This window comes from Trichoplusia ni, chromosome 6, assembly GCF_003590095.1.
Source record: "Trichoplusia ni isolate ovarian cell line Hi5 chromosome 6, tn1, whole genome shotgun sequence".
NCBI classification, from domain to species: domain Eukaryota; kingdom Metazoa; phylum Arthropoda; class Insecta; order Lepidoptera; family Noctuidae; genus Trichoplusia; species Trichoplusia ni.
Window position 1 is genome coordinate 5720875 of NC_039483.1, and position 25831 is coordinate 5746705.

The window sequence follows — 25831 nt, forward strand, 5'->3', positions numbered from 1 at the left end:
CTAAACTGTAAGCCACATGTTCCTTGGTTGTTAACTTATGTAGGTTTTAAAACCTTTTTTCATAGAGGCATAAAACCTGCGGATGGAAATATGGTGCGAATAAGTATAGTTCCTAATGGATTTTTTGTTTTATTTCGGTTAAATTTGAATGTATAGTGTACCACATAATATTATCAAAATCCAAACAGAATAACATATGTAGATATAAAAAATATTAACTTCAATAGTAACTCTGATGGAACAGACGAAATTCATTGTTAAAAACTGTTCTTAACTTCTACCCGTAGTGAGATATCAAAAACTTAATATTGCTCCACTTGCTGCACTGCACAGCATAAACCAGTTCATTCCGGTTATACAGCTGTTGGTGACATTTAACAAGAACAATTTCACGGATGTCCAAATGAGGTTTAAAGTTCTTAATAAAAAACTTCACGCCGTGCAAAGAGGTCACGTTATTTTACTTGAGAATTTTTATAAAGTTGTTCCTCATACGACGACTTAATAAAGCCTTCTTATGTTCATTTCTGTGGTATGAGTCAATTTTTGTCTTTTGTCAAGTAGAATTTAATCCTTGTGTTGCGGATGTTTCACGAACATTCAAGTCACATGCACAAAGACACTCAGATTCAGAACAAGCTCCCATCGATCACACAAATGCTGGTTCTACCCGGGGATCGCACCCGCGATACGTGACTTACAATTTCTGGTGTGGTGACCACTTGGCTATCCGTGCAGTCTCAAGGATAATACATTGTTCACATTATTTAACAGGTAACCTATATCACTCATAGAATGAATGTAAAAAAATATGACATGAGTTTTGTTTACCACCTCTTCCACCAAATCTGTCTGTATTTTGATGAAATTCAGTAAGGAGGTCGCTGTTTTCTTGGATCGACATATGGACACACTTTTATCAGACTACGTTAAAAAGGGTTCTTGCAGCTATAATCGTAATCAAGGCGGTTGAAGCCCTGAAGAATAGCTAATTTTTCAATAAGAAAAAAAAAGACATTTTATCCTTGTAAATTAAGCGAACCACTTAAAAACCCCTCTTTTCTTTGCAGACCATGTCGTGTACGCGGCTAGCCACGGTGTTTGTCCTGCTGTCCCTAGCGGCTACCTCCAGCGCCATCAAATGCTGGAAGTGTGGGCAGTACAGTGACGGCGTCGGTTCTATAACGCCTTGCAGTAACAGGACTGCTACCCGGTTGGAGGAGTGTCCAAGCAACGCTAAATATTGTATTGTGAGTATTTAATATTACTACTAGTACTAGTTCTTTAAATTTTGCGTGTGAAGGATGATGATTTGGGCGACCCCCTAAACAGAATAATGAAACTAATACAAGTGTTATAAAGGTGTGGCTTGTTTGTTATCTACTGGGTGTTTCTGCGCATTACAGAAAATAAACTTAAAAAATAACAAATTGATTTCATTCAGGCGGTTTTTTACAAAAAGGCACTATTTGCTCAGAACCCGTCGTGTCGTGAAACCGACCTAAACTTTACCGGTTTTTTAATCCAATCTTGCATAATTTTCTTAATATGAAGACTTCACTTAAACCCCAAAACATCTATAACACTTATTAAAACCTTAAACAAGTAACTTCATGAACCTTGCTAATTATCTCGCCGTTATAATTTAAAGTAGCTGCAATCAAACTCTCCAAGCCTCTTCCTTTGTGTAGCAACGAGAAACTCATGTGAGAGAAACACTCGAAATATTTGCGCAGTGTTCAGCACTGCTATTGTGTTATATAACACGTTTATTTGTTATGTTATATTATGCTTACATCGCCTCGAGTTAAACAGTTTAATTATGATCGTCTTGATTGTTTGGGTTTTAAGATTGGATCGCAGCTCAGAGGTTGCAATTCAAATATCTGTATCGCACGGCTTCAACCATGTTTTTTCGTCGTTCTTACATCGTCGTTTTGAGAAGTTATTGGGACTTCTCAAAGAAAGTTCTTTCGATATCTAGTATTTTCTTAAAATAAATAGGGAAGCACGTATAAGGTATTTAATCCTTGTGTCGTGATTTTCACAAACATTCGAATCAGATGCACAAATGCCATTGGGGAATCACTCAACTCCATCTTCTAAGCGAGGATTAATCCCTGATATTTTTACAAATAATATATTAAAATCCTTATAAGAATAAAGATCGAGGTTAAGAGACGGTAATTAATTTGCTTAATGTCAAATACTAATCATTTGTGGGCACCACATACTCTTGTGGGATTTATTTGTCACCTAACCGCTCTTTGGGGGAGGCCTACGTTCAGCAGTGGACGGCGATAGGCTGAGATGATGATGATGATGATGAACCGACTTGTTTTTATTAATTATTTTTCTAAGTTCTATCAATATAAGTAGGAAATTGCGGTGTACGACGGATGTGAACAGGAATGCAATGTAGACAGCTATTAATGAACAAAAGTCTTTTTGTAAATTAGATACAGATCACAGAACTCTCCGGATGGATAGCCATGGAATGTCAGATTAATTTCACTTAATTTGATGTTGACAAGAAAATAAGGTCTTATGGAGAAATTCAGAGTATCCAGCTTTTAATAGAGAAAAAAACATTTCTCTCTTTTTAAAGTCTAGATAAATAAATAGTAATTGAAATAAGAATGTAATTTATTTAAATGTCGATTAAGACAGTTTGTGTTATAAAAAGCAATAGCTTTTATGATAGATATTGAACATATGAAGTTAAATAAAATAGGATAGTCCTAACAAAAGAAGTTCAGCATCATTGTTAGAGTTTGCTACCCAAAGGCTCCAGTGTCTATCTGTTTGTCTGACACCAGAATGTATCTAACAAACCATGATAGTTAGATGGTTGAATTTTTAACCGACTGTTGCTATTGTTAAATTCAAGCTTGTTTAAATTATTATTATTGGTCAAGTGGCGTACGCACCGGTTTCAAGGTGTCGCTAGCTCTGAGGTCCCGGGTTCGATCCCCGGTCGGGTCAATGTAAAAATTCACATTTGTACATTGTCTCGGGTCTGGGTGTTTGTGGTACCTTCGTTGTATCTGAATTCCATAACACAAGTGCTTTGGCAACTTACTTTGGGTTCAGAACAATGTATGTGATGTTGTCCGCATTTATTTATTTATTTTATTTATTTACTTTTTACCCAATTCACGGAAACCTTAGTACCGCGCTTCCAACACGCCTTTAACCGGATTTTCCGATACTTAATATACAACCTTAAACCAGTGTAAGTGTAAAAAATCCTTTTTCCATATTAATTTCGGTACCCTTTGTCCAAAAACAATTCTTAGCGCAATCTTTGTTAAGCGTCCGTTCGATAGACGCCAAGACGGCGACGTCCAATATCCGGAACGGACCGGATCGGCATCGGGAAGACGGTTTCTCCGATTTGCGAGGCCGTTTACGAACCGGGTTCGTGACGTCAGTTTGGCTTGGATTTTGGGGTTATTAGTTACCGTGTTACATATAGCGGATTTGGAGTGGAATGAAAATTATGAATGTTACTTTATATGTTTTGTACACAGGGACATACATGGAAGTTTGGGAGCTAGTAGGTTAAGGGCTTTTAGGTTTTATTTTTTATCTTGAAATGGAGGAATGCTGATGTGATTTTTAATGATGTATTATTAAGATTTAAAAAAAAACAGTCCGTCTAGGAGAAAGAGCAAAAAAAGAATTTGTTGTTCTTTTTTTAATCAGTATAATATAACGAAATTGAAACCCATGAAACAGATAGTGAAATGTCGCCACTATAGACGACTCTGCGAATACTCAGTCATAGATCAATCAACAGAAACGTATTCTGTGGCAGTGAAATCTTTAAATCTGTTTCAAAACATATTTTCATTTGTTTCTAAGTGCTTTTTTGTGACAATGATGGAAAACAAAAAAGAAATTGACAAGTGATAATGTCACTTGTCATTTCTTTTTTTGCTTTCCCTTTTAGCTGTTATAAATAAATAATAATTAATGATGTGATTTTCATTCAAAATAACTTTGCTGTTTGTTTGTTTCTTTATTTCTTTTTGAATTTATTTTAATACCGTTAAGGTGCACTTTTGCTTGTCCATCTACCAGTCTTATGCTTGTTGAATGACAATACATTATTGTATTGTCGTTCATTTCTTGTCTACACGTCACTCGACAATACGCATAGTCGAGTGGTATAGGCCACCTGTCAAACCCACTGTGCGCGACGGTTTGTGGGTTTGATTCTTACGTAGAACGAGTATTTGTGTGGTTCACGAATGCTTGTTCTGCTTCTGAGTCTATCTTTGTGGATGTTACTTAAACACATAGACAATGAGACGTATTAAAAAAAAACAAAAGACATTAAACAAAAACGGATATAATTAAGACGAAAGTGTTTCATCATCTTTCTCCCTTTCACAATTCAGTCAGTGTGTGACCAGCACCGCTACTTGTCAGACTGCCCCCTTACCAAACAATTTCAGATAAGGTTATTGAGATAACGAACGTCTTAGCGAACGGATTACCGAAGTTCCCACTGTTTCTCTATCTTACTTCCCTAGTACCTGTGACTAACTTGGTTTAAGTTTAATCAAATTCTGTGTGTGCAATATTTAGTCGAATTTATAGAGTAAGAATTATCTTTTCATTGTTTGAATGATTGTGTGAACATGTTTGAGTATAGTTCGTAATGTGTTAAATTGGCTAGTGAAATTAATATCTAATACATTATCTAGAAGTATAAAACTTCAAAGAGCTAGTTTTCAAAGTAGATGTGAAATAACAAGACGAGTTATAAGTATAAAATATTGTGTTCAATAAATAATTATTAAATTCAAAAACGGCCACAACACAAAATTTTGTTAAAAACAGACCGTTTTGTAAAAAGGGACCATCCATCAAATTTTTACTTCCAAATGCACTGAACTTCGGTTTTAATTTTGATTATTTGTTGTTAAAGCAAATTATAAAAACGTATGACGTCAATAGAACCGTAACGTAACACATTTTTATACACCGTGATTTTTTAGTCGTCTTACAAAAGCAGCCCAGTTCATGTATCCAATGACTAGAACACGTTCATGATAAAAAAATAGGTATTTATTAGATTTGAAAAAAAAAATGCAATTTTTATTCAATATTATGATGCAATTCGTAGTTTTTTAGAAACACAGCTCTGTTGTGAGCGCTGTCCGAGCCTTGTAACAATGTAACAATTTTTTGTAACAATTTTTAAGAGTATATTGAAGATTTCTCTTGTTTAATTTTTTTCGTACTTATTACCTTAGTTGATGATAAAAAAAAATCGCGCCTAGGGGTAATTTACGTCGTATACATGAACTGGGCCGCTTTTGTAAGACGACTAAAAAATCACCGTGTATATGTATCAAATTTATCAGCGCGTATTACAATATAATGTCGTTTATTAATAATAAAAACACCTTTCATTTTCTGCAATCAAATATTTGATGTATTAAAGCTATATTACGTTAAACAACAGTAATGTCCCATGACGTGAAGCCTTTAACGCTTGGTTCACCAAACACTCCCTGATCCTGAAACCCTGACAAAACAGATTAACAGCCCTAAATCAACACCCTTTATCTTACCGTAAATAAGGCTACATATTTCACTTTTGTTAACTTAAAACAACTGTAAACATTTTTTTGTCGCACAGGGTTGGCAGGTCAAAAGTGAGCTGTAAATAAAAACAAGTTGACAGCTGAAAAATTACTCTAAGTACGGTGTGATTTTGTGAACAAAATGGCTTTTTTAAATAGTAAAATTGTTGAAACTTAATAACTGGTTTCGGTTTGGTAATCTTTTTTTAAACTGTTCACACTTTTTTCCCCCATGGAGATATTTATACCTACACATTTTCTAAAAATGCTTTACGCAATTGCATTTATTGGGATAGTTTGCTAAATATATTTAAATATAAGGCCTTAAACAAGCCGAACCAAGGTGTAAACCATTAGAACTGAATGAAAAATTACATTCAGAAATTCATGGTGATAACTGCGTAATTTACTATTCAGGTTTTAACTATAAGCTACATCACTAATATAATCTTTTATATCGTTAATTGGCGGTAAAAAAAAATAAAAAATCTCTTCTAAAACGGGGTAAAAATGAAACGGATTTGGTAACCCTATATGCTTGATAGCTGTACGCGTTTTGGAAAAAGAACTGTTGGATTTAATCCGCTTTTCTTTTGATTTGCTAGCTAAACATTGTGTTGTGTTACTCTACGGAGTAAAATAATGTAGTGACAATTAGAAGAGACTTAACGAACCATTTTTATGTAGGTCTTATGTTTTAGTTTACTTCACCGCTCAGATAATTCGAGCATTGTCGATTAATGGGTCTTCAAAATATCCTGACCTAAGGATTTCAAGTCATGCTATCACCACTGATCCTTTTTTTTTGGTAAGGCGGGGTAATCCTCATGGACACCCACTCCCTCGGGGAAAGAAATGGGTAGTGTCAGACTTTTACTGACTAAACCTGAACCGCCGTGCTACGTCATCAGCGTTTTTGTGCCGGTGTATGGCAATGCGTTGCAATCCTTCAAACACCGACCGCGGGCTTCCACCGGCCAGTAATGTGGGCCGGTAGGTCACTTTCTCGTGTTGTGTGAAGGCCGACGTGTAAAGAGCGTCGGCCTCCTCGCCTCATATTGGGACCGCATCCATAGCACCGAATGTGGCCCCACGCCGTGGATCACCACTGATCCTGCCTTTATTTTTATAAGACTGTAGTAGTTGAGGATTTTAAAACATGGTGGTAGACTCCTTTTCTCAACGAGAAATATTGCATATTTACGTGAGTAATATTACATTATTCAATGATATTCCTAATGCGTTTTTTGAATAGCACTCTTTTCTGCTCGTATTTGATCAGGTAATTACCGATAAAAAAATCTAGATAAACAATGTCCCAGTCACTCGAAGTTTGAATAATATTTATCGTCGAATAATAAAAATGACTCACAAAACGATAATGACTGTAAGTATTATGTCATGTTGACAGTTATGAGAAAATCACGTTCTGATAAATACAGTATTAGTATGTGTACCTTCAAAAGATTGAATGATAACAATTATTGATGGTTAGCGAACTTCAGAATAAATATGTCACGTCACAACTTAAGACAGTTTTTGCGAGACTAATTTTGTCGAAAAATAGAGTCCTTAATCATGAGCTAGCCCAGGCTCAGTGAAGATGTTCTTTTAAAATTATATTAAGTACATTGAATTGCCCCTGGCAATTGCGGGTGTAACGTTTTCTGCCCTAAGCATATGAAGGATTAACGCCAATGTGTAAAGCACGCAAAATTAAGTGAGAAATATTTTTTAATGAGCAGAATTTGTAAATTCGAAAATATTTTTGGATTTTTACATCTAGATCCGTACCTGCTACAATAATAAAATTTACGATCAAATTTTACTTCCTTAAGCCAACTTGTCCTTTAGCGAAAACCGCCCCTCGTCCTTTCATATCGGTAAAACGTATATTAAACATACGTACTGTCCTGAGCTTTATAAGGCTTCGAAAGATCGTCAAAATCCCCTCTAAAATATCACAATTTACTTGTCTCTTTCCTTCGGACACAGGTATAAATTCTCCCAAAAAAAGTAAATTCTGGGCTTTATTTTTACACTGTTTTTACAGAGCGAAATCACATTCAATACAATACTTACCGTCCTTTTTATAATCATAAGGAAAAAGTACATATCGCAACGATACATCTGACAAAGGGAATATTTATTTTTCTGAGGGGGCATAATATTGTAGGGGACTTTGTGTGAACTGAAACGTTTTGTTTGAGATAAGGCGGTCGCTGTGAGAATCGCAATTGTAGGTTTTACTGACACCCATTTGTTTCTTTGAGAATGGCCTTTGGTATTATTGGTTTATACTCTGGTTTCGGAGGAAAATAACTTTAAAGTTTGTAACTTTAAAGGCATAGTTAGGAAGTATCGAAGTCCGATGACTGTTTTTAAGAATTTTGTATCTCCTACTGAACTTTTAGCTCACCTTTTTATTATTGACTTCAAAATGCATAAAAAAAATCAATTAGGTACTTTTTGACGTACTTTTTGACATTAATAGTCGTTATTTTTTCTAAAATTACTGTAATTAGAAAAAATTGGCGTGTCTAATTCTAACACATAGCTAGCTCACTACGGGTTGGCGATTTTAGATTCCATTATTTGGGGTCCAGGCCTCCTCACTAAATTTCCCTTCACCTTTTTCACTCGAGTCTTACAATAACTAAGTACACGTAACTTCACAAAAATCACATTGGTAGATACTATGCCTGCATTTTGACCGAACGTGCACCTTGAGAATACAAATATAATCCTAAGACCGCGGCTAGATAAGATATCTTAAAACGACGATCAGCAAAAACAAATGCTCTACATAAAATACAACCACCACATATTGAAAGTTTAAGGTTAAGCTGTGTATCGAGCCGTAGATAAGCAAAATGGCGGCGATTCACACAGCACTACAGCGGTAAACATTTTTATTCGATTGTTAACCGGATCTACTCCGTATCAGTTTAGACTTGTTGTTTGTCTGTTGTTACTGTTTGTTTGTTGCATGCGGGTGAACTGTTGCAGTTTTACCTGAGGAAATGATATATTGTTCTAGGTTCGATTGCATAGGGGAATGAATGTACGATATTTTTAATCGACGTTTGCGCTATGAATTTGCTTCCTTGTATCGCGTGGGGACGGTGGGGTTTCACAAACAAGTCACATGAATGTTTGCGAAATCCCACGAAAGACACAGAACCTCAGAACAATAGCCAAAAGGAAAACAAATTTGAGACAAAAATTGGTCATATCATATCAAATTACGGATATGCAAGTAGACGGATAGGCAGTGGAGCCTGAAGTATTGGGTTCCGTACCGGTCTCTAAGAAAGGTTCATAAAATATATGTTAGAGAATCAGTGGCATATCAATTTTAATTGTAATTATAATTTCAAAATTATAAATGTAAGGGTGCGAAGGTCGGTAAGCTATTGTCGGGACTACGTGCTTTCACTTGTCAGTTGCTGAAAAAACATACGTTGTCTAAATAATAAAACTATGTCTTTTAGAGTGTTTATATTTATGACCTAACAGAAATTATATTATTTTTTCATATCATTAGCATGCTTTCGCTAAGAAATATTTCAGAAAACAGATTCCTTGCTCCGTTTTACTGGTTATATGTACCAGTCAAGACGACGAATACCTGCATTTTACTTGCAACAAATTGTTCAGGGAATGTCGTCTCGTAAGCTTGTGAAAATGAATGCAAAACTAGATAGGGTGAGAATTTCCCCGGAAAATTTGTCGTACGGATAAATTTGAAGATTTTAAAGCTTGAATCCGGATATCCAGGTTCACGTTTTATTTTTGATCCGGTTTTAATTAAGCTTGCATTCGATTGCACGTAACCGGATTATTCGTTTAGATTCCGATTTGAATATTTTCGTTTCTGGTTTTTTCCCTGGCTGATCTTTAATTTGTGGGAACTTTTTTTTGAAACGGATGGACTTATTTTATGATATCAATATTTATGCTTTATTTTCAATACTCAATACTTAATACGTTTATTGCATTCCACAATGTGAACTTAGGTGGTAGGTACACAAGATACATTAGTTTTGGAGCATTGTGGTCCCTGTCGGGCATAACAAAAATAAGAATTTGGAGGAGAATATTAATAACATTTTAGAATAAAATAGCAAGTTAAATAGGGTATAAAACTTTTTCTAAGAACGCTTCAAAGGCAAGAAAAAGGACATAAATAATTGATTAACATGTGATAGTAATATTATAAACCTAAAAGTTGTCATTTGTCTTTCTGTTTGTTATATTTTCAAGCGTAGCAAAGTAAAATAGCAAATTTTTGCCGTTATAACGTAACCCACATCCACAGACAGTCCGAAAAGCGATTCGTTAATAATTTTCATTAAACCAACCATGATACCTTTAAAACCAATAAATTAATGGACATTACACTGTAATTAAACACGTACGAACATTATCGTTCTGTATCCATTCGTTGTGACGTCATAAGCCGGTATTTATGGGACTGTTCATTCAATTGCTCGCAATTAAAAGGATTTCCCACTTTATATTTTATGTTTTTTCTTTGCATTTATGGTATAGAGAGTAACATTATTTTCGAATGAAACAATGTTTGAATCGATTTTGAAACTTATAATATTTTTGGTAGAAATCCGAAGTCTCACAGCTTAAGCTGCGTTTATTACGGACGGTCCGTAGGTGGGATTTGTCATAACGAGTTCTTCCGTGTTTCGAAAAGGCACTTTAATTGTGGGTCCCGTCTGTTATTTAAAAATATTTAACAATCGTGGGTAGTTAGAATCAATAAAGAAGAAATCATTATTGAAGATGTCTGAAAACTAAGGAAGGTTTCAGGCTTTTAAGGGGAACAAAGGGGTATCATTTTGTCCAGGTAACAGAGATGAACAGGTCAGATTGGCAGTCGCTCCTTGTAAAACACTGGTACTTAGCTGGATCCGGTTAAACTGGAAGCCGACCCCAACATAGTTAGGAAAAGGTTAGGCTGATGGTGATGACCAACCGTACAAATATAAATTCATTTTAAATTTTTGCATTATTCATTTTTTAGATTACCTATACAGCTATACATTAAAACGGGAATAAAAAGTATATTGAAAATATGTTCGTAAATGTATCACCACCTTATCTTTAATTAAGAAGCTTTGAGTGACATAATTATCCGTGTTTCTTTGATTGTTGAAAAGTTCATTAGGATGTCACCGATCCTCATTAGAGTCTTAATAAAGGGAGGACTCGCAAAAATATAGGCCTTTCCTGGTGAGTACTCCCGCAGGCCGTAAATCGTTGGATAGGTTTTTTTTATTCTGAACATTTTCATTGGTTTCAAAGAAGAAAAAAAAGATAAAAAAAGCACAGTGTAAGAAACATGTCTTCGTTTATCCTGTTTATTTCGAAAAAGGTTGATTTTACATTAAATACCGATTTGTACGGGTTTCAAGCAAAGTTTCATTATCGACACAAAATTAAGCCTAATAATTTTTTTTGTACTGGCTTGCTTTCTTTTAGGAAACTGCTTATTTCCATTCACACAATCATAAGGAAGGAACCTGCATCGGTGCTTTTTTGTATTTTATGCGCCCATTCCTTTATAAAATTATCTCACTCCGACCTTTTTCTGGTCTGCAGCAGTTATTAATAATAAAAGTAAATTGCTGTTGTTGGTATAGATACATTTTAGCCCAACTGGGTCTAGGGATACGGCAAGGCATATCAGCGAATAAATATACGTCGATTGTGTATTTTGGTCGGTAGAATTGCTCCCGTTTTTATGGTGTTTACCAAAACAATAGGCCATTACGATCGTGTGTACATTGCCTTAATGATGCGTGTTCGGGTTCTGCACGAAATGTTCCGAAATTACCCGAAGCGGGCTCGTGAGGTCTGTTAAACCGAGATACATAAAGTCAGGGTATCAATGTGCAAAGGTTTATCCTGAGTGTGGGAGAGTCAATAGCTTTTGTTTAATAGTTTTTCCTCGGAATAGTATGTAAGAGCCATTCGAGTGATTTATTGTTTGTCAGGTGTTCATGGAATATCTAGGTAGTACTACCAAGAGGTGAAAAAACAACAGTAAACAAAGTGGTTTTTATTATCATCGTCATCTATGTTCTTGTGTTGACCGTCTTTGGACGAAGTGCGGCTTATATTTCACATCTCCATCTCATCTTATAACCGAATAAGACCAAGCCTTTCATATTTTGGATATTCCTTTACCTAACCAGTTTCTCTTAAATACATATTTTGTTCCTGCTCTTCTTCGAATGTAATTATGTCAATTTCGACACCAATCACCATTTTCCCTCAAATCACCTTATTACGCATTCGGTTATCCTAGAAAATTACAAGACATAGAAAAATAGGACCATCCAACAGAATCGCTTGATATAGACCTTAACAAATATCTTTATTGATCTATTGATATTATATATCAGGAAAAAAGTAACCTTTCTTCCATTCTTTCACAATTTATGAGTTCAGATACCAAGATTTGTTTGTTTTTGTCCCTGATAAAAGGGAAATTAGTGAAAATGGACCAAGTTGGAAATCGCATCTTGGGTTTCCGAACAATATCAGAGATTGGATATTGCTAGGATTACTTGTGAATAAAAGATCGTTTATTCGTTCTTTGAAGAAATTTTCAGGTTGCAATAATTTTTCGCCAATCTACAAGCATCTTTCGTTCCCAAAGGGAAAAAATTGAACCTTATTATGAAGGTAGTCTGTCCGTCTGGCTCTCTATCCCCAGGCTGTGTTTCATAATCCGTGATAGCTATGAAGTTAATTACATATATTGCATTTACTGCTATAACGACAAACAAAACTTTCTTACAAGTATTGAGACATTTGGTAAAAAATATTTTGAACTTTTGAATATTTGAAACATTTCAATTGCAATAAAGGTTCAATATCAAATAAATTTTTAATTGCACGAGTTACAAATTAATACTAAAGATATAATGACAGTTGTAAGAGAAAACTCGGAGACGCTAATTGCCTGAATTGCTGGCACATTTTATTGGAATGTAAAATTAATATGAATTGGAATCTGTTCAGGATTTCAGAGCCTAATGGCTGAAGTAGGCACTAATGTTTTTATCGATACTTTAGTCGTATTGAAGTGTGACGGATAACTTTATTTGAAGGAGGTGTTCAATTGAATGTTTATCGATAAATTAAATGTTGTTTTTAGAGTTCCGTTACCAATGGGTAGGAACGGAACCTTATTACTAAAGCACTGGTCTGTCCGTTTGCCCATCTATTGTAGAGTAGTGTCTATTTGGCACCAGGCTACCTCATGAACGGTGATAGCTTGAAACTTTCACAGATGAGGCATTTCTGTTGCCGCTATAACAACAAATACTAAAGATAGAGGAAAGGTTATGGAATAGGTCAATTTTGTCACTCAACCGTTTTTTTTAAGCTTATTCGCACGGAAACCTCGTTGCGATTCTGACTTGCTCAAAACCGGTTGTTTTCGATAAATATTTGTTTCACTTTCTTTGTTTGGTAAATGCAAATTAAACCTTATTTTTCATTAGTTTTTATATTGGGTATCAAAAATCTTCAAAGTTGATAATTGCATGTATCATCCTAATCGTTAAAATAAATTATTCACAAATTATTGACACTTCATAATCCAAACCAAATCAATCTTTAAACATTTCAACCGCAATTTAAAAACCAACGTTCCTCACATCGCCTCTTAAAAAACAGACGATCAAACCAAAGCTCCACAAAATGGCGATTTCAGATTCAGGATGTAATATAAAGCACGATTTATTTGCAAGTGAAATTAGGTTCCACTAAAAACGTTGAGCTTTTGAGTCTAAGCTTTACTCCTACCACTAACTCTTATAGTAAAACTGTTGCCATTGTTAAAGAGAGATGGCGCATTATACGGTGTATAGCTGCATCTTGCTTCCACGATTGGGAATGTTTCGCTTCGAGATATCGTGGTAGAGGCATTGCAGTTTATTTGTGATAATTTCGTTTTGTAAATACTGAGTCAGATTGTGGTAGTTGCACAGTAGATTAGTGTCTGTTTTCGTTTTGGCTTATTTTCGTATTGCTAATCGGCTTAGATAATGTTTTGTGATGTGAGAAATGGGGTTATGGGTGACTTTTAATTTTACTTTCGGTAAATTTAAAGTAAATATATTATAACAATACAAAGAGATCTCAAAGAAGCTTATTTGCCGGAATAGAAAACCCAGGACCAAATTAGCATGGCGTAGAAAACTGAGGAGATCTTGAAAAAAACTACTTTAACGGATTTTATCGCGGTTTAATTTTAGATTTTGTGACCATGATACCTGCAAAGGTGTCAAAGCATCGGGAAAATCCGTAAAGGTAGTTTTATTACAATATCTAACATTCGCGTAAACCTAAGAAACCACTATGGGGAAATCTTACTACAAATGGTAAGATAAGGTTGGGACAAAGAAGAACATGTATCAAAACTCAACACTATCTTTACAAATTATTCTCTCAGAAAAAAAAAACCGTTTCGCATCTTTTTCCAATTTAAGACTGCTTTATCATTTACCTTGTATATAACCATGTTATGAAACATTGTAAATGAATACTCTTTTCAGTTGATATCGACATCTATTTATATGAGCTAAGTTCGTGCTATAACACAATCGCATTGTTAATCGCGTTAATTTATGCAAAACATTCATTACTCGCGATATCGCATCATGCGAGTACAGTGTGACCTCTTTCCATAAAATTACATGTTTTTTTTATTAGCCCCTAGTGCTATTATTATTACTAATAACTAGTTATATTTTATATTTATAAAATTGCATGTTATAAAAGTGTTGTAATATGACTGCACGGATAGCCGAGTGGTTGAGGTCACCAAGCCAAACCTACTACGCGTGATGTATCGCGGTTTCGATCCCCGCGTTAGACAAGCATTTGTGTGATTCACAAATGCCTTGAGCCTGGGTGTTCTGGGTGTTTGTAAAACTCCCCGCGACACAAGGATTGAATAGCTAAAAGCGGGAAAACTTAACAATATTTAAAATATGAATTGTTCAAACTTTCGTGTCTATACTGTTAATATAACCCATATTATGCAGAAATAAAATGCGGCGTCATGAAGTTTTTAACGTACATTTTTCGTAATTTGAAAGGTTTGCCGAACTTTTTTGCTTTTTTTTTGGTTTTATGCATTAATATTGCATAGTGAAATGTGTGTGTTATATATTAACTCGAGTTTCAGTTTCGGTCAATTTTAGTAAAATTTAAACCATTTTTGCAAACATTTTGTTAAGGTAAACGAATATAATTTAGAATACAAGAGTTGTATATTTATAATCATAAAAGAATGAGTTGAATTAACTACATAAAGGTTTTTTGGCAAAAGAAACGTCCGAAGTAAAAAAAGTTATTATCAAAGTCAAACGTACTTAAGACTTCATAAAAATGCAATCACATAATTGTATACATGTTATGTGATTGCATTTTGTTTTATGATACAAGTTCTGTGCTCTTCTACTTTTGACACAACGTTTCATTCTTCGTCAGCCAATATTTATGAAACTAGTCAACGGCCTATACCAAGTACCTATTTAAATAAAGCTTTAATATCTTGTATTGAGCACGAGCAGGTCAATCAGCCTCTCTTATGTATGAGCAGTTCATGCGCACCGATGCCTCTCAAACAAATTGAATATTAAAGAGTTTGTTTTATTTTTTTATTAAAATATCCACTTTGTGAATGTCGTATGTTTGGTTATTGAAGAGCCGCTGGGGAGCAAAAAGGTTTTATTATGACATTCATTATTTAAATGTTTTTTTGGGTTGTAGAGTTCTTTTTCTAAAGCTGGCAGTTGCGAGGGAGCAAGACTGAGGAGTTGACGGAATGACATTAATCTCTTTTTATTGGGTTGGTGTGAAGTCTCTCAGGACAAAATACGGAAGAACTAACGTAAATAACCGGTAATTATAGTTATACAGTTTTTTTAGTGGCAATAAAAATACATAATTTGTGAAAATTTTAACTTTCTAGAGAGTATAGCTATCATAGTTCGTGAGAAATGGAGTGGTGAATGATAGGCAGACAGGCGGTAAAGGGTAAAAATAAGTGGAGGTCACACATATGTAAGGGTAGTTACAAATTTCTTCTAAGAAAATTTTAATTTAAGATAGAATCCACTGATCTCACTTCAGTTCATTATTTTATCGACAAAATTGTAGTATGCAATTCACGATAAACATGAAGGTGTATAAAACTTCACAAAAAATCCAATATTCCCATTAATGTCAAGTAGAAACGGCTTTTAAATAAAGTTTGTTTGACCAGGTCGGACACTGAAATGCACTTTCACAGCCAAACATGGAACATTGATATGTAGGGAGAAGTGCCATTGTTATAGAACTGGTTGAACAAGAGATAACAATCTTTATTATTGACTGTCTTACACCATATATTGTAAGACAGTTCTTGGTGTCTGGTTCCAGTTCCGCTCTGTGTCAACTATCAAATGCGTAAAATATTGTGCACCAGTACACCGTGACTCGTCTCGAGTGTAAGTGCAAAGCGCTTGTCACTTGTATGCCCCTTTGAAGTATACCCAAAATACCGCTCAAAATTTCAACGCGAGACGAGTCACAAGATGTCGTGTGGATCTCGGATAGCAGGCCGGCTCATACAGTATGTATATTCTCAAAAATGAACTGCTTCAAATCTAAGTAGTCTAAGTAATCTCGATAAAGACGCGTGAGTGAATCGTTGCATTATTTAATTAATTATGTATCATCTTCACAAAAGGTATTAAAAAATATGTTTCAAATCTATCATACAATTTGTCAAGGTTGATCATCACCTCCTAACAGCAGCACACGCACGTATCTAAAGTGCCTCTTCATTCTACTTCCCTGCTCTACGACAACAAAGCCATTCGATGAAATCTCAAATAATGATTTGTTCATTCCATTTATTGCAGTGGATAATGTCAATAGTATAGTTTATTATGCCGATACGGGAGTAAAGCGGTAAGTTTAACTGATCTGATAATTTCGGTTCACTACGCTTTTAGTCCGAGATTATCTGGATTTTAATAATAAATGTGATTTTGCTATGATATGATTTCGTTTTTGCGAATTGTGTTTTCGTAAATTTGTGTATTATACAGTATTCTTTAGAAGGTTATGCTATTCGTTATTTTGAGCTCGTGTCTCAGTTACAACGGTACAACATGATTGAGCACTGGTTAAGCTACACATGATACGGCTAGTCTGTGGATGGTTGAACACTTTCTAAAGCCGAGTGACTTATTACGAATATGTCTGCTATATTTTTACTTTATCTTTTGATTGATGTATACTTATTTCCAAAACCCAGATAGTGGAACCTTTACCCCACAATTTTGAAATGATTCGACCGTTTTTTATCAAACGTATAAAACACTCGCACATCATTCATTATATACAAAAAAAAAACATATCGCTATGATGATACAGACACACGGACACGTCCAACTTATTAAACACGTTAAAGACCTCTTTTTTTATCGGGTGGTAATAATATGTTAAAGGCGTTCTTAATGCTGGAAGCATTCTTAGCCAGTGTCATTTAGAGATAACAAGAAGTGGTAGCATTGGCCAGACTTTACTTGCATATTTAAGGTTATAAGGCGATGTGGATGTCAATATGCTGACTGTATGTTTGTGGACCGTCCCATACGCCATATGGCGATACTCACCCAAATAGCTACGTCTGCGGAAATGTGGTCAGAACCCGCATTTAACTTGAAACGTGGCATTCGCAAACTTTTGTGGGATATAGGAAAATTTACACGCAAGTGAATGGGACTGATTCCTTATAACATGGCCGATTGAAGGATGTCTGGTGTATTGTTTTTTAGATACCATATCAGTATAGGGTTTAAGGAGTTAGATTGAGCCACAATGGGTAGTTTATTCTAGTAATAGTGACATTCAAAGGCAATCAAAGTACTCAATCTAGTGTGTTAGTGAAAGGTTTGCAAAAACAAGAAAATATCGCAACTTGTAAGACACCAGTTTTACTGTTGGACTCTTTCCATATTACGAAGCTTTATTTAATTTCTAAATTTGGAATATACATATGTAGGTAAGTGATAGTATCAGTGTTTAACAAGTAAATAATAGTATCTATAGTTTTTGAAACAGTCTCATTGATTACCTGCGTCGGGATCGAACCATCAGGTACATCGCAAAAAATATTATGCTCGTATTTTTACCGTTATCTGAACAAAAACTTAAATTGATAAAGTTCCGAAGCACGGGGCCAAAGGGGGACTGGTGACGTACTTGTGTGTCAAAAATGTGATGTGACGGGAAATTTCCATTAACTGTATTTAGACAATTTCATATTTGACGGAAGGAAAATATTCAATTTAGTAAATGGTCCTTCAGGTTGTTTAAAGAAGCAATTTAAAAAATGTCATCATGGTAATTTCGTAACTTTGAAAGGAGTCATATGTAAACATGTGGTATTACTATGGACTGCTAAGTCAAATGTCGTAGGTTGGAATCCTAGCACGTACTAATGTATGTAGGCATTATGTGCAAAGAAAATTAATATAATTAGCTAAAAATGGTAAAAGAAAACTTCGTGAAAAAGTCAGCGACTCTGAGAATTTTTAAAGGGTAGTGTATGTTATGCATGGCAAAAGCCTATTCCAGGTGTCAGAAATGGAAACAATACTGTTTCTCTAAAAGCAAACAACTATTGGTAAAGTAATGTATTTCTTGTTCAATTTCAGATACAATATTCTGAATTCAATCGAAGATATCTTTTTTGGTGAATAGATTTGATATAATACCATTTCCTTGACATAAGTTCTAGTGATTTTTCATGTATACACAAAGAAATCTAGGAAATAAGTTTATACTACAATATAGTTTTCTAGGAGCTCGTGGCTAAGCTATAACCGCATAAGTGAATCGATCACAGGTTAAGCTATGCTTTATGCGGTTGGTCTGTAGATGGCTGACCATCTTTGTCATAACGAGTTCCTCCGTGTTTCGGAAGGCACGTTAAATTGTGGGTCCCCGCTGCTATTCCTACATCTTTGTCAGTCGTTACGGGTAGTCAGAAGCTTGAAAAAAGTCTGACAACCAGTCTAACCAAGGCGTATCGTGTTGCCCAGGTAACTGGGTTGAGGAGGTCAGATAGGCAGTCGCTCCTTGTAAAACACTGGTATTTAGCTGAAACCGGTTAGGCTGGTAGCCGACCCCAACATAGTTGGGAAAAGGCTAGGCCAATGATGACTACAATATAGTTTTCAAACTACATAATGTTTACCAAATATGAATTTATGTTGACGTTGACGTCAAGATTTCGTACTTAATAAGGCTCCGCATTAAGTCCGTCTGTCTGTCTATCGGTATGTCTGTCACCAGGCCATATCTAATGAACCGAAAGTAGTCCTCAACCGTTACATCATTTAATTAAGATTGCAATCAACCAATTTTTGAGACTTAACCTCAACATATTTAATGAATCAGTCTCATTATAGTTACTAAAAAAACAACAAAGATTAAAGTGCAAAAATACCATATTTAATGGGTTCCAAGCAACATTTTTTCCCATTTTTAAAGATCGCGCGAGTCCGACCAGCACTTCGGCGGTTTTTATATTTAACACACACGAATCTGGGTTAGCACAGCTAAATCTATTTTTATTAATATTACTTTGGCTTTGTATAGATATCACAAAATAGTGGAACAATAAATTGAAATTTACGAAAAAATAAAAATAAACCTTTTTTATGCAGCATACATTTCCATATATTGTAATAACCGTAACTATTGAATATATAAAATATAATAGTTACAAAATAAAAATATAAATTTCGACTAACTTTCAAATTTATTTCAATACCAAAAATGATGAACTCAATGTATTTTAAAGCTTATCAATGCAATAAATTATTCTAACCTGCAAAACGTAAATTATGTATTGTGCTGTAGCTTTTGTGGCCGCATTTGAATATAATTGTTCCCAATTATGAATCAGCGGGAATGACTGTGGTTTCTATCGTAAGTTAGGCAGAAAAATTGCGGCCGCGAAATGAAATTTGAAATTATTGCCAAATTTTTGTTTGTGTTTTTAATATTTCATTTTAGGATGTTGAATATTTTTTAGGAAACACATACTCGTAGTATGATAGAAAGGTTTATTCATATTTTTTTCCCAACCCACAAAGTGTTCGATCCCCGCGTATGACATTTGTGTATCTGAGTAGTTTTTTTCATTTGACTTGAGTGTTTGTGAAAACAAAATTGCTTAGCTTGAAACCATATGGCGTTTTGTAAAAGTTGTAGGATAAATTATTCATCCTTTGAAAGATCGAAAATCAGCAACCGGTGCAGTAGCAGTAAAAAGCAAAGATTTAAGGCACGCCTGCGACGCGGCGACGTGTATTGATAGGCACGGAACGTTCGCGAGCTTGACAAATTTGACGTGCAAAGCGAGTTTTCAGCACAATATACACGTGCCGAAACATCCCATCATTCATGATCATTCCCATCCCACACCGCCAACAAAAACCAATCACCATAACACAAAAAGAAACAAATAAATAAACAATTGCTTTTTTATCGCGCTGTAACTAATTTTAGGGTGTCGCCCACTATAACCCGCCATCCAATCATTGAGCACAATTTAGCTGACCCAATGACCCGTTCGTATTGACAAAGAGAAGTTATTGGGCCACAGTTTGTTCCGTTCCGAACGATGGACGATAACGGGTGTTTATACCTTAACTTTTGCAGTTTCCCGATTGTTTTTGTGAACTTTTTTGTTTCGTATCTCGTTATTAGGGGATGTTGTTGTAATTGTTTGTGAATTGGTTTAAATTAGAATTTATATAAGACATTGATCATATCAACCTTTAATTATCTTAAGTGTTGGAAAGTCTGTACAGATAGGATAAAGATAAACAAACCAGAATACAAAAAAATATTATTTAGTTAAGAGAGACTGTATGTTTCATTGGTTAAGCTTATGTCGAAAGAGTCTTCTTAAAATGAATAGAGTATACCTATATCCAGTATTTTGATATAATTGTCTGTTTATGCAAACCAACGCAAATTCAGTCTAAAAAAGTGTTAGAAGAAATTTAATACTTAGCCCTCTTTAGGTGTTTTTACTAAGCATATTCCCGAAAAATTTAACAAAATATAGACCAACCATGACCGTCTTTTTATAGACACTAAAACTTATCAATGGCAGACAGGATAGAGTTTGCAGTAAAAATAAACCTTAATGATATTACATACTTATATTTAACTACCTATTAACGCTTGACATTTCCTACGCTATTAACTTAGATATAAAAGGCTATAATAATTAATATTAATAGCCATTACGGCGGAAAATATTCTTGCTTGTTTACGTATTTTTATGGAGGAGTTGTAAAGTTGGAACACACTGGGGTTAGTAGGGTTCTTGCATAACTATATTACTAATATACTATATTCTGATGTGTAGTGACATTTATACTTCGTTTATTCTGGCTTAGAAAGACAAGAAGAAGAAAGGATGTTAATGATGACGCGCATGTTAGCTAGTACATCTAGACTATTTAATCTCATCCTAGCTTTTCCAAACTATGTTGAAGTCGGTTATCAGTCTTACCGGTTGCAGATAAAAACCAGTGTTTTATTCAACCTTTTCAAAAAAGTTACCTGAACAACACAACACCGCTTAGTCAGACTGCTTGTCAAACTTTTTAGCTTGTGACTACCCATAGCTACCCATATTTATCAAATATGTATAAATAACAGCCGGGACAATTCAACGCGTCTTCTGAAACACAGAAGAACTCGTTACAATATGCATGGTCACCCATACGCGGACCTACCTTATCAAGTGTAGATTAAACTGTGATCGATCAACTTGTGGAATCGAATTTAGCAACGAGCTTCTCATTAATTAATGCTCGCCTTCAATGCATCATGAAATTACGAATTGATGCAAAGTTTTCTTGCATCTATAGCACGTTATTGGTGTGACGAAATAAGCCGTGTGTATAATCGTTAATTAAGCGTCGTCTCAAGGGGCGAATGATGAATGAAATTGATTCGATCGATCATTAATTACTTGAGGAGCGATTGCTTGAATTAAGTGGCGGTTCTACGAGCCACTGAAACTGATTTATTTTGAAGATGCTGTTATGATAATGTTAAAATATTTTTTTGTAGTTAACTAAATAGATTATGAGACATAAAAAACGAATTAGGCCAAAGGTATGATAAAACATCGATACCTTTTTTATTTGATTAATAGAATTACGAACCTAGTATATCTTTTAAAATTTATGAAAGTATGTTAAGCTAATGACGTCATTTGTCGGTACAAAAATCTACTGGTAAGTGACGTCACACGAAATTTCAATTTCATTTACCGTCATTATTTTTTGGTTGCGCCTTAAAATATCGCCTTCCTATTAATTTTGAAATCTAGCGGAATATTTATTTTTTGGTAATTTGTGCCCCTCCTATAGCTGAGTGTCAAAAATCTTGAAGAACAATATGAGTAAAGTATAAGAATAAACCATTGAACGCAATTCTCCAATATCTAAAGTTTCTGCAAAAGATTGTTTAAACTCGTAGTCTCGACCATCGCCTTGTTTACTAAGAACCTTATTCAAAATATATACCAAACATGTTAATGTAATACAAATACAATACAAAATACAAATATAACAGCATTTTATCTCAAAATGGCCTCACTTAACAACCAAAACACTCGGTATAAGTATCACAAATTTGTTTTCGCATCTGCAAAATGTAATAAGGAAGTCTATTTTCTTAAGATAATAGACGTACAGACGAATAAAAGTAACTGAGGGTAACAAATGTTTTGAAGGGTGGTCCTTATTAAAAACAAGTTGCATCGTTTATTCTGAACATTTCTGCTCGGCCGGTTATAAAATAGAAGCTATAAAGTGTTTTGCTGCGTTTGTTTAAGTCTGTAGTATATTAACGTGCTTTGTTTAATGTGTATTGTTCTGTTTTATTTCACGTGGGAGAGTTTTTGTTTAAGTAGTTTGTTATGAGAGGTTTAGTAGATAGAGCATGCTCTATGTATGATAGAGGATGTTGTATTTCAAACAATTGCACATCATGATAGTTGTTGCTATTGTTGCTGAATTTCATTGTTCATTATGTTCTTAATGAGTTAATTGTTTGTCAAGTCAAAGCTTAAAGTAGCACAATCACTCGGCTCTACATGTAGTCAAAATAAGTCGTAAGTCAGCGTGATTTAATATTTTTTAAATTATTAAATTTTTTTTGACATTTAGAACTAACCAAACTTTCAAAACTTTTTATTTATTTACTTTTGAGAAATACAGAAGTGGATGGAAAAGTAGTAAAAAGAATTTAGGCAAAGTACAAATCAAGCAATTACAGCAAACAGTCTAAAACCAGTCACATTCGCACAATTGAAACTAATTCTACAAACGTTTGGAACAAAAGCTGAAATTAATAACATATGCTAAACGCGTGTAATTGCCTATGAACGACAATCGTTAGCCGCACCTGCAACACAAACTACCAGAACGAGATATCTAGCCATAGTAGTGTATGGACATGTGTTTAAAGGATATGTGGTTAATATTTTTGTTGCTTTGAGGCGATTGACTTCATGGATGGTAAAATATTTCAGTGTAGGGGATGGGGGGTGAGGGGGAGGGTCCTGGGTGAGGAGGACTGCAAAAAAACCAGTCATGTGCGAGTCGGACTCACTACGCTGAAGAGCTCAAGAAAAATTGGTTAGTTGACAGATAACGAATATAGACTGTTTCAACCAAAGCTTAATTTAGATTTTTATTTTAAGCCAATATCCTTTTAATAGCTTACGGGAAACTAAAAATACTGAATTTCTTCTTCGTTCTCTATTGCGAGGGGCCGCATAAGAGCACTTTTGCATCACTATCACAAGGGCCCCGATTCCAAATCAGTATGGGGACACTCACTGTTAATAGAACTTTCAATTATTGTATTGGCAAAATGCTTAGGAAAATACGAATATTGACAAATTTAATCCAATTTCCCAACTATGTTGGGGTCGGCTACCAGTCTAACCGGTTTCAGCTAAGGACCAGTGTTTTACAAGGAGCTATCTGACCTCCTCAACTTAGTTACCTGGGAAACACGATACCCCTTGGTTAGACTGGTTGTCAGACTTTTCAAGCTTCTGACTACGTAACGACTGTCAAAGACGTAGGACTAACAACCAAGACGGAGGAACTCGTTATGACAAAGATGGTCACCTATCTACGGACCAACCGCGTCAAGCATAGCTTAACCTGTGATCGTTTCACTTATGCGCGTATAGCTTAGCCACGAGTTCCTTACTCCAATTCCCATTCATTCATGGGAAATTGTAAATAACGGAATTGGATGTAATTAGTTACCTCTAAAAGCGAATGTCATGTAGTTTTCTGAATGTTTTTGAAATGGTTGGTTATTTTAAAGTATCCTTATTGTAACTGATCACCCTAATCGAATTTCATAAAATAATCCGTGAAAGCCTTACCTAATCAGCCTAGCCCAGTCTATCTTCGTTTATAAATTGTCATAGATCTAAATACTTGCGTCTTTAAAATATAAGTTAGAAATTTGATAAAAACGAGCATTAAAAATAAACAAAATCACCTATTACGATACAAACATCTAGAAAACTAAAACAAACATTTCAAACCTTTCCTAATTACACCGATTCACGTTTGTTGAAAAATAGCCCGCTATCGGCCCTCAAATTAATTGGTTCGACCATCAACGTTATAATCTTTGGTGATTCAGTGTTCAAGTTTGTGTTTCCCACTTTGAATACATTAAAGTAAGGGATCGTTAAGCTAATAGCTAGTAGTTTATTTTGATTTAGATATGCATGGATTTTACACTGTACACTCACCCTAATTTTGTTGAATATTTATCCTTCGCTAAGGGTAACGGTGTTATGGGGTAAATGTTTGCGTTGCGTTTTAGTAAGTGCTAAGACGTTACGATTTTTTATGGGGTCTGGATTTTTTGTTTTAAATAACGACAATACTTTAAAAATAATAAGAAAAAATGAGATTTATCGAAATGTTTTTGATTGTGTCCAGTCTTTTGCATAATACCTAATCCTTAGTCTATTGTTTTTAAAGATACGATAATATATCCCTCACAAATTTAATACAACACAGAGTGTGTTTAAAAAGGACTTCTGACCCAAAGTGACTTAAAAATACAAAATCAAATAAAATAACAACACCTTTTCCAAGAAAGAGAATTAATTCAAACTCAGGGTTGCAACAAACGTGACGGAAAGAAAACAGGAAATTGAACTAAGTATTTAGAGGTTATGAATAATTCAGATTGACAATACATCATTTCATTTCTTTTACCTGAGACGATAAATCAAAGTTTATATGACGTGCTCTGAAAGGCTCGACTGTGATGGATGTTATATAGATCATTCGGGGATCGGAAGATACATAGGTATAAATGAAAAAGTAAAACGAGCTTAGAAATTGTTTTTTTTTTAAAACGACTCCCGCCCTAAGGATTTTAATCCTTGTATCGCGGGGGGTTTCAAAAACATGCAATTCACACCCACAAAGACACTGTAATTGCTTAGTGGTAAGACCGGAATCCTATTTAAGGATCGCCTAGAGTTCCAGCCCAATACACGACGTGACTTTTTGAATGTTGTGTGCGTTTCAGACATTTAATGTGATAGTTTCTGCGTTTTGGGAAAGTATACCTCTCTATGGTTGTGTCCAATTGTTCTAGAGAGTATAGAATAGGACCTGTGTTTGCGCAAACATTTGTGCACTATAATAATGTTGAGCTCAGATGACTGACGTGTTATGACACTAGTCGTCATGTCATTTACGACAATTAGAAAAAAATCGATGGATTTTAAAATCGATCTCAACGTAGCTTGAAAATGGGCTATACCGCCTAATTAAAATAAATGCACTTTTATGTAAATTAAATATTGAAATCCGCTTGTCAAGTGAGAGTATCAATTAGTGCATTTCAGTCTTTGCAATACTGTTAGAGATGATTTGTCAGATATTGTTGGGGGATTTATTAAATTATGTTATTTGTATCCAAATCCGGCTCTTTCTCTTTCCTTCTTTGTACTTACGTCTGATAGTTTTAAAAGAGTAACTCATGGAGTTTCTTGCCAGTTCTTCGAAACCAAATTTATACATCTCGTTAGCAACTCACTTAACCAA

At 34.8% G+C, this 25831-nt stretch overlaps 1 protein-coding gene across 1 annotated transcript in view; it reads left to right on the forward strand.

Moving 5' to 3' along the window:
- Positions 1-25831, forward strand: part of LOC113494904 — an 81196-nt gene that overhangs the window by 37412 nt on the left and 17953 nt on the right. Inside the window, exon 2 of the mRNA XM_026873421.1 lies at positions 1071-1250. Coding sequence (XP_026729222.1) covers positions 1074-1250 — 177 coding nt within the window. The 5' untranslated portion in view covers positions 1071-1073. The remainder of the gene's footprint in view (positions 1-1070; positions 1251-25831) is intronic.